Below are 11227 nucleotides of genomic sequence, written 5' to 3'. Positions count from 1 at the left end.
AGGCTGAAACAAAAGCCCAAAGTCTTAACCAAATAAATAAATAAAAATAAAAATAAACCAGACAACTGGTTGTCGGTTTGAGAAGGCCTAGACCAGAATTCATAGTATGCTTGCATGTTGCCTCGTTAAAACCTTTCGGGAAAACCCAGTGGGACAAAACCCGATAAGGAAAAAGAGTACAACAGCATACTAATCCTTCTGAGGTCGGCTAGATCTCAGAACCAGGAAGAGTTGGAGTGGATGAAATGGAAATGGAATCTGGGCCAAGCTCGGATGTGGAAATGAGACGTCCGGCTTGGTTGAGTCTGAACTGGATCGGGCCGGTCGCGTCCTGAACCTCCGTTGGGCCGGCTTGATCTTGAATCTTCAACTGGACCATCTCCTCAATCAGCAGCTGGTCCTGGTCAGTCTGTCCATCTCGATCAAGGATTTGTTGGACAGCCTTGGTGAAACCTTCTCGCAAGGCCCTGGTTCCACTCCGGGTAGTCGGACCGCGCCTATCTATGGGAACCTCTACGTGGATGGCCTCATCAAAGATGGTACCCGGGAACGGCGCCAAATTGATATTACGTGTATACGCACACCAATTAACCTAATGTGCACATTACCACAATCGAATGGTATGTCGATGTAGCACTTTAGGATCGAATCCACAGAGACCAATGATTACACTTTATTTCTATAGGATCAATATCAAGCTAAAACAATATGGGGGCTTTAAAGTTGATTTTGTAACAAGCAAGTAAGAGAATGATTTAAGGTTTTTCAGATGATTAAGAATGCTAGCCTAGGGTGGTTTGATCGGGTGTTAAACAAGTGTGGGCTAAACAATTATTCAAGTTCAATTAAGAGTAAGTCTAGAAATCGGATCACTCTGGTTGAATCAACCCACTCTCATGGTATTGATTCCTTTGCAAGTCGGTCTTGATGCCTAAACTCTCGTTTGGATCAAGACGTGCTAGCAAGCTTTAGAGATCAAGTCCGATATGTTCACAATACACCCTAATATCTACTCTCGCTGACTAGGGATGCAATGCTCATTCATAACAAATCTAGCAACCTATTACACGGTTAATGAACAAGTTAAACATAGGATCTAACATTAAATGGCCAGTTTAATGCAAGCATTAAGAACAATTATGAATGAAGACAATCAATGGATTCACTTATCTATGTTTAACTCACGGATATAATACCCTAACACCCTAGACTAAGCAAGTGGATTACTCAGCCATGGACAGAGAAAACATAGAGATAACAGATGAAGAGAACATGTCTGAATTAATAATAAAAAGCAAAGAGGGTTTAAAAATCTTCTCCAAAGGATGTAGAGATTCTTCTCTCTTAACAAGAGTACAAGTTTTCTCTCTCCAAAATCTCTCTAAAAAGTAATGCAGAATGTCTAGAATAGTAAGAAAATATATATTGCAGGTCTCTGGTGGCTGCATGAGAAAAAGGGGGAAGCCATAGGTAAAATCCCGAAATATTTGAAAACTTCCTTAAAAATCTCTATCGCTGGAACATGCACGTCAGACTGCTCCACACTATTGTCCTGCGTGGAAAAACCCAAATTGCACTCTTTTTCTCCTCTTTTTCTCCAACTGGTCTATCTCCTATCCAATGCAACTCCAGACCTGTAATGACTCGAAAAGGACTAGGAAGACTCGATAAAGATTTGAAAACCAATTAGAAAACATATATACAAGATGACAAAAACACCATATATAAATAGACTGGGCAAAGACTGGATCAGCTAGCTCGAACGCGAAAGCCTACCAGTTCGCGCTCCAATCAATTTGACCGACCAAAGGCAACGCAAAAATCCCTCGAGCTATCGAGCTCCCGAAAACCTAATGATGCAGATACGAACTGTATGAAACACATATCCACTACCATTAAGCAAATACAAATCTTGCATCCGAGTTAAAAATAAGACAGACTCGACCTCTAACGAGCTCGTGAAACACAAAGGATCGACAAGTCGCCCTCCTCCAATAATGGCATCGAATTCGATCTCTGATGCAGAAGCTCGAGGAGTCGAAACTGGATCTTGCTCCACGAAAACAATGAGCCATATGTCCAAGGAACCTTAGCAGCTCAGTGGCCGAGTTCGACTCTTCAAGAATATCGACCAACACAACTCCCAAAGAGCTGAAGTCAAGGAGCCAATGAAACTTTACACTCTTAGATCGATAGTGAGCTTTTGAACAAGCTCTTATCGTGCCTCCAGAAATATATTGAGCATGATATCAAGCATATCGAAACAAAAATGCCATAGAGGCGCGAAGAAAGCTCAAGCCTTGCAGTCTACACTCCTTAAGTGACAAATCCATCCACTTCATTATGAAAAGAGCCATCGAACGCCTGACTCCAAACGATCTCGAACTACTTAAGGGGTCAGTATATCCCTTTCCGTAGATGAAGAAAATAGATTTTATCTATAACGAATCGTGGAAAATCACGAACAAAATCCAAAGCATCACTAAAAGGCTCCGACCACGAAATTATTTCATGTTAAGGAAAACGATAAATCTGGACAAACCACGCAGAAATATTCTAAGATAACATGTTGTCTAAACGATATTTCCAAACAAAAGCAAACCGCAAGAGGCAGTAAGCGCGACATGGTCCACGACGGCGTACTATGAGTTGTGCACATATCAAGTTAATAATTCACAGCCGCATCAACTTCTCATCAACTACACAAGGAAAAACCGATCAAACATCCAACACCATTTGTTCTCCGCTAGATCGCAGTCGTTAAAACCAGAACACGCCCATGTCAGTAAATAATTATCTTTAATCTATTTACACATAAATACATTGCATCAGAGAATAGATTCTCGCATTACTTTTACAACTTATATATTATCAAATTCAAATCACTATTTCAAATCACAAGTTTCATAAATAAACTTATATAACCGCAAAATATTTTATACATTATTCTCACGCTACCAGTAGCTCGAACTACTATTGAGATTCACTTTTCGGTCTCAATTGGCTCGAAATATCCTTAAACACTATTTCAACTTTAAACAAACTCAAACTCTTAGCAAGCTTTACCACACGGTCTCAAACGACCCAAATTCTCATCGACCGTATCAAAAACAACACCTATAAACCACGTCTTTAGGCCACCGCTGGCCCTCAATTTAGATTCCTGACCAGCTTCTATCTCGCAAAACACTTTGAGGACTAGCGATATGAACTGCTCATATAATCGAACCAAAGTAAAAGTTCGACTATCGACGTGTAGCCAATCATTTCGCATTGACTTGATGATTCGTTGGGTCATATATATATATTTTCAACACCATTACACAAACACAAAGTATTTACATAAATCGACATGACCATGGTCAAATCAAAAAGCTCATAAATAAAAACAAACTTGGTAAACATATCAATCATACGAGTCCAATCTACCACGAGAGATCAAGGTAACTCTTCATACTTCCCAAGTCAGCAACCCTGTCCGCAAGCTCGGACCACCACCTGTAAAGCTCCATTCAACTATCATCCCTCCAGCGGCATTTACAAAATATTACTTCGAAATCTTGTCTGGACACATGTGCATAAATGAAGTCGATCATCTGATGATCAAACGAACCTCATCTATTAGCTTAGATCGAACTCATATTTTGATCACGACAAACGAGCCACGACCAAACGCTTCATGCGACCTCTCTCGCATGATCTCGTTATCAAACAACAAATGACTTTACGAACTCCTCAAAAGAAAAGTCAGCTTGGAGACATGTTGTTTCGGTTATTAAAAGGCTTCTCCGTTCTCCAACCGCATGACCTCACTTGAAGAACTGGGGGACAAATGTTGATACCGGATTTGTCACACAATCCTTCCCGCCAACAGAACAAGTTGATTAATGGTTCGGAAAATCTTGGTTTGGTAGAAACGGTTTGACGTTTGGACCGACTTAAGATCGAAGTGGTTAAAAGACTTGTTCAGAAATTATTGAATGAGTCAAGATCATTTACTTAACTAAAAGATATACACATTCCAAGAATTAAAGAAGTCAAAGCTAAAATAAAGGAATACGTGCAACAGCATACCGAGTTCGACTGATGGCGAGCTCCTCTTATAAAAGACAAAGACGTAGCTCTCGAGGGGGGGGCTCCCATAAGAGAATAAGAATAAAAGATATATTATTTCTACCGGAATCATGATGCCGACAAGATGACTTAAACAATCCTGATTGTTTAAGAAGAAGAAAAGATACGCAATTGTTTATGTTGATTGCACGAGACGACGTGGCTCCTCCAAGTCATCATGTCTGGAGCTGAACAAAAGCTCAATCTCTCCTCATAAACCATAAACGAATATTCTCACCTCCACTTCGTCTCATAAACACACGACCATTTAGTTTGATGAGATCAAACTCTTCCTTTTATTGTAAGAGCCAAACAAGTCAATAATAGCGAACCTTGATCACGCTAATGACACGAGCTCGTATTCATACGATGCCATTTACATGAAGCCGTTGTATCGTTCGCTCAAGACCGACCGGACGAACCCGATGTCTCCCCCGAGACCGATGAAACCGACATCTCTTTGGAGATGATGATAATCGAACTACGTTTAGACTTGATCCCTTGACGGGTACGTAGGCAGCTCGATCCCGAGTTCAGTCACGATCCTTCTTTCTCCCGACATCTCTATGATGTTCGACCTACGAATATAGTCTATTTTCGACGATTCAGACCTGGTTATATCGTTGTGTTCCGAAGATATCGTTGCCCGCGTTATTTCTTCCCCAAATTGAACTCCCGTTCACTATTAAATACTTAGTTTAGATTTTAGGATCTACAATGTTTACCGGCCTGATGTGGGCAAAAAATAATAATTTGAAATTGGAGACAAAAGATGTAAAAGGCAGAACACATCATACGTTTTACTTCTACAGTGCTACTGGGCCAAGTTATCACCTACTTGAGCAACAACGTAAGCCCAGCAAGGGAACAAAGCTTTGATGCACCGCAAGTGTGGGATACCTTCATATGGGGTCAGTCAAAAGTCAACAAATGTGTAGCCACACGTGTAAGTATATTCGAGTGATTGTCGGATTGGCCACGTGAAAAATCCAGCAAATACCCGACACTCGGTTTGTGCCATCTGAAATTTTCTGTTTTGTTTACCAAATCATTGAAGTTCTTGTCATTCTCTTTGTCGCCCAAGAAAATTGCCTGTGGAAAATTTTGGTTTCAATATTAGGTTAACCAAAGAGTTTCACGATATTGCTTTTTTTTTTTCTTTCTGTGATATCAAAATATTTGTGGATGTGATCATTGATCTCTTCAAACTAGCTTTATATTCCATTCATTTCAAAATAATACATGTTCTAACACTTTTTACTTGTTTTTAAAAGATCAATGTTTTAGATTTTTTTTTTATATTTTAATAATAAATTGTTAACTTTAAGAATATCAATTGATAATTTTGGATTTATTGAATTTATTGGTTTAAATTTATGAGAAATTGTTATAATTTTTAAAATTGATGCATTGATAGTTAAATATTTATTTTATTTGAAAAGAGATAGTTAAATATTAATTTTTTTATTTGTGAAAAATCTAAAACATACGTTATTTAGAAATAGAAAGAGTATATCTTAATGAACTTGTTAGCAGAGAGATGTATAAAACCAAGATTCATTTAGTTTTTTTTTGAAAAAAAGATTCATTTAGTTATATAAACGGTTTCTTCAAATGCCAATTATAAAAACGATAGAATGAAAACAAAATTTGCTGGCAAAAAAAAGAATACAAAATTTAAACAAAATAAAACCTTAAGTTTAAACAATCATTTTGATAAACGTCCTAACTTTAATTTCGAAACCATAATTCCAAATATAAAAATATGAAGAGACACCATATAGAATTCGAAAAACAGAAATCAGACAAGGAAAAAAAAACAACAAATCAAAACTGGTAAAAGTCTAGAAATAAAGATTTTACCGGTCGAGGCCGTAATGTACTTTATGACATTGTCTAAAAAATTAATCTTGGATTTTGTGTGAACCCCAACAATGGTTTCTAACGACCACTAATAATCCATGTTCTAAAAATCGGCCGTCTGAGTGCTATGCGTCACTCTTCTGCTCCGATTTATGCCAAATCGGTTTAAAAAATTGGATATCCGATTTTCTCCGCCTAGACTGCCTAAATGACCGCCTAGCCGCCTAATCTATTTTTTTTTTATTTTTTTTTTTAATAATATTTTTATTTATTTATTTGATCTAAAATTTTATAAATATCATTTATATTCATAATTTTGATGAAAATTACACTATATTAAGTTTATATATTCTATTTGTGTGTTTTATACAATCTTAAACATGAAAATGTATTAATGTTATACACAATTAAAGATTAACATGTTTTATAACATAGTAAACCATCTAAAAATTCCGTCCGCATAATTTCTGATTTTCTCTTTAGACGCTAGGCCCAACTCGACCGTCTGAGTAGCGCATAGCGCGTTCCCGAACAGGGATAATAATGTGTATATATCAGTTTCTACTTGTGTTTTTTAACTAAAGCATCTCTTTCTTGTAAATAATGCCAGCATCCATTTTGAGTATTGTCTGCTGTTTTCTGTAGCCCAGAAATAATACATTAAAATCGATTACAATGGCATGCCTTTTGTGAACTTTGAATAATTTTATTTTAGTAAAATTAAATCTTTTATATGTAAAAAAGAAACAATTTCAAGCCAGTTTTGTGGTCTCTGATATCACACAGGGAACCATTTTTCCCACAACTTGGCAAAATTTCATTCATTTCTACTTCCAAGAGGATATGTAATAGAATGCAATAATAAGTCTTATTCTTTTAGTTACAAAAAATAAAATAATAAGTCTTATTCTTTTTTTTTTTTTGAAAGCTGGTTTTTAAATAGTAAGTCTTATCCATGAGTGCTACTTCTGACGTTAATGTGAATTAAACTGATAAAATACTTGCTCGAGTTATAAAATAGTTTGAAAATGCAGCACATTATTATATTACGTGCACATAATAAATTGTCGGGACTACCGTCTACATACATATTATTTATTTAATTAACTAGTTTTCGATCCTTGAATCTTTAATGATTCTTGTTCATCTCTCGATGATTTATAACATATATGGAAAACTATAGTTTACTAAAAATACATAACAGTCAGAACAAATTAAGGTTTTTTTATTTATTGAGTTTGCTAAACCAGGTCAGTTTTAGGAAATTCACCCTGACTAATCAATTGCAAGAGAATAGTAAAAACGAAATGGATTAAAAGAAACATAAAGTTCCTATGTACATGTGATTATGAGCTAAGCATAGTTTAAAACATAAGTTGTTTACCAAAAACACAGCAAAGCAAAAATTAGATTAAGATAAAAATTAGACAGACAGACAGACGGACATAATGATTAACCACTTTTGTCGATACTCATCTGACTACGAAACAGTTCAAATGGGACTAGAAACTTTTTATCACATAGAGAGAGTCTCTCTTTCTCCTCATAGTTTTCTCTTTAGTTACTTCCCCATTGCTTGTGACCAGGGGTCCATTTTGGACACTTGGGGCTGAAGTAAGACTTAACAACCCTAGAGTTTAAAAGCTCAATGATGGGAGCAAACTTCACACACCTCGGTGTCTTGTACTGATTGATCGATGCCCCAAGGCTTATCGCGTAATCCATGAGCTTATCAAAAGTCCCTGACTCAACTACCTTGATCTCCAAGGGTCCAATGGACTTGTCACTAACCCTTCCTTGTCTATACACACTGTTAAACGATTCCTCTATGGTTAAACAACAATCCTCGTAGACCGAGGGAGGAACCGGCGTGTTACCGTTCAAGTAGAGCTCCCAGAACAAGACATAGTGGCCTGGGATGGAGGATGTGTCTGCATAGCTAGTGTACTCAGAGAGTGAGGCATCAAAAGGAACAAGGTGTGTTACCGCGTTTTTAACTGCGTTTTGAAGCTCCACCTCGTCGGTTTTGTCTGAATCAATGCTTAGGACCACGTTCTTGCGGCATATGAAGCTGAATTGTGGTGCATTGTTCTTGAAACCAGCCACTCTTAGGACATCACCCACTCTGTATCTGTACAGACCTGCAAAGAATATCACATATTGTCAGTCTTTTGTTCTTTTGTTAAAAAAATAAAATAAAAGATAATTAGATTAATTTTTTTTTACCGGCATAGGTGGTGACGACAAGCTCGTACTCCTGACCAAGCTTAACGTCAACAAGATCAACAAGCTCTTGCTGTTCGTTCTCAGTGAGTGCTTTTGGAAGACTGATTGAGCTAGTGAACCCATTGTTCCTATGAACAGGCAAGAACTCGAAGTAGGCCATGGTCGGTATGAGAGTGTAAGAGACCTCGCTTGGTTTGCATAGTGGCCTGAGGTTCACACCAAAGTAACACTCCGAAGAAGCATACATTGTGCAAACAAGAGGCAAACCGTTGCTGTAATAATCCAAAGTTGGAATATACTGTGACATTGTCCCGGTCACAATCACATCCACATACTTTGTGTTTGGCCAAAGCCTAGTGATGATCCCTTGCCAAGAGTTCTTCTTGCATTCGGATTCGATAAAATCCGCAAGCTTTGGATCCGGTTTAAGAATCTCCCCGACCGCCTCACGGACCAAAAGATCGGTTATCTCAGAACTGAGTGTACCGGTTCTTATATCACGGGTTAGTTCAGGCCAATGTTTCTCAAGAAACTTGATGGCTCTGATGAAACCAGAGGCAAAGACAGCGCCAACACGGAGCACTTCTTTGTGTTGGCATAAACCACATAGCATTTGAGAGTACATGCTTTGGTATGAATCAGGACAAAGGATGGTTTGGTTAGGGCTTGTGTAGTTGGTGTAAGGGTCATATGGTCTGTTTTTGAAGTGGGAGGATTTGTAGTAACTGGTCAAGACAGGACGTGCAGGGAGACCACCTGGTGTCTTGGATTCGGATTTGATGAACAGAAAGTACATTCCTTTGCCTTTGTCAAGACCGGGAACAAACTGGCTCATCACTGGCATCAGGAGACTGTAGAGAAGTGATCTTCTGTCCAGCTCCTCTTCTATTGTTGGCATCAGTTTCCTCTCTCCACCAGATGTTCCAGAACTGTTTTACACAATAACATAAAATGATGTTAGCTCCAAAATTTTAAAATATTTTATTTTATTTACCCATAAGAAAAAGTTAAAGAATATATTTATTTTTTTGGGTCAAATAAGTTAAAGAATATTTTGTTTCTTTTTTTTTTTGATAAAGGTTTTAACAGTGAATGGATGAGAAAGTTTAAATCTTTTTGAGTACCCATTAAAACCGAAGACCGACTTAATAAAGAAATTCGAATATTACATCTCAGCCAAAGTGATGAAACAGAGCATTAAAACAGAGTAACAAAGGATAAACCTGGTGAGGAACTCAGAGATGGGGGTAGAACAGAGGATTTGTGACTTATCGCCATTAGCGATTCTATTGATCTCAGGCTGAATATCTTCGTAGGTTACGACAGGCATGACGTGTTTGAAAGTCTTGCGGTCGGTTCGTCCCTGGAGCCCGTGACGTTTGAGGTACTCCACGTCAGCATTGCGTGAGAGGATTTCCTCAAGAACCCTTCTCTGGACATCGTCAGCGTTAGAGGTCACTTCCTCGATGAACTGGAGTCTGTTCTTGTTCTTCTCCGCGAGAGTCTGATCAGAAACCTCCAAAGCTTCGATCTTTGGTGCCTCAGGCATTGTTTTATGTTTTGGTGGGTTTAGAGATTAAAAAATGAGAGAATGAAAGAGAGAGAGAGAGAGAGAATGGTGAATAAGCTTTGTTTAGTTTTGAAGCTTCAAGGGTGTGAGGAAGAATGGAAGAGAGCGAGGCGATATATATAGAGGGAGAGAGAGGATGATGGTGAAGATGACGTCGAAGGGTATAAACGTAAATTAACAATATGTTATATCCAGGATTTCAGTGAAAGGTTTACTATTCGTGTTTAATTGGTTTTAAATTATTTTATTTCATTTCGGAAAGCAGAACTAATAATATTTTAATCTCCAAAATGGTCAATACCTCTTCTACTGATAAAATAGATTAGATATAGAGAGAATTTGCTCGATATACAAAACACTAATAGAAATGAAAAATATATCAGTGATTTTAACATAATTAATTCACTAACATTTAGGCAAAGAAAAGTCCGGTTTTGTCCTTTCAACATACAGGTTGCCGGTTACTGGTAGAGATGACATGGTGATTTAGCATCGCATGAGAAACCGAAGGCAACGTCACCAATTTATTTACCATATGCAGAAAAAGATAACACACTGTCAAATAGAATGGAAAACAAATATACAGGATAGGAAGTAACTTCAAATATAACATAATCCTATAGATAATGCAAATATAATATAGATGTAACACAACATACGTAAATAATAAACCACTGAATCCTCCTATACTCAAACCCCTACTTAGTAAATCTAAACCCTAGGTAGAATCCTATAAACCCAAATACAATTTATAAATTACATTTAAAATCACATTTACTTGTTCAATAAATAATACATAGTATGGATCTTATATAAAATAGTATATAAATGTATGTTTTCTTTACATTAGTTTGAGCATCATATGTAAAATAGTATAAAAAGAAATAAAAGCATTTGTTGATGAAAATAACATCTTTGAACTAGACATGATTCTAACATTTGTGAAACATTAGGATGAAACTAAATTTATATTACAAACAATCATATATAAAGAAAATAATATCGAGAAACGTAAAGAATAGAATACTATATCTAATAGTATAGTAACCTTACATAAATAATCGCAATAAAAAATACATACTATACTATAATTATGTCGAATATAGTATAGTCTGCAACTTCATCTTCTTCACCTCATCTTTTTTTTCCAGACATAATGATACACATTTACTGGTCCACCATTGTTATTCTTCATCACCATATAAATTCTAAAAGCATGACACATCCATATATTCACCTGTCAAACGTCAAACATTAATCGAGGTCTCATTCCATCGTTTTCACACGACCATCGTTCTTAGAATCTGAGGAGCATCTTTTTCCGTCACCGATCAAGCTTTCGTAAACGGTCTTCTTCATAACACAACGTCGCCAATGAAACTATCGATGACATCTCAGTCTCCTTCAATGAAACTATCCACCTTCCCCAATTTTAGTAAATAAAAACTTATGAGA

General features: G+C 37.0%; 1 protein-coding gene across 1 annotated transcript; it reads right to left on the bottom strand.

Moving 5' to 3' along the window:
- Positions 1-7364: 7364 nt before the first annotated feature.
- Positions 7365-9843, bottom strand: LOC106322780 (indole-3-acetic acid-amido synthetase GH3.6). The gene is made up of 3 exons (XM_013760916.1): positions 9426-9843; positions 8203-9131; positions 7365-8117 (listed from the first exon to the last, which is right to left on the bottom strand). The coding sequence occupies exons 1-3, from the start codon at positions 9749-9751 to the stop codon at positions 7534-7536; spliced, it is 1839 nt and encodes a 612-aa protein (XP_013616370.1). The 5' UTR covers positions 9752-9843; the 3' UTR covers positions 7365-7533.
- Positions 9844-11227: the final 1384 nt, after the last annotated feature.

Source organism: Brassica oleracea, chromosome C2 (assembly GCF_000695525.1).
Source record: "Brassica oleracea var. oleracea cultivar TO1000 chromosome C2, BOL, whole genome shotgun sequence".
NCBI lineage: Eukaryota > Viridiplantae > Streptophyta > Magnoliopsida > Brassicales > Brassicaceae > Brassica > Brassica oleracea.
This window is presented reverse-complemented; position numbering and strand designations above follow the sequence as displayed.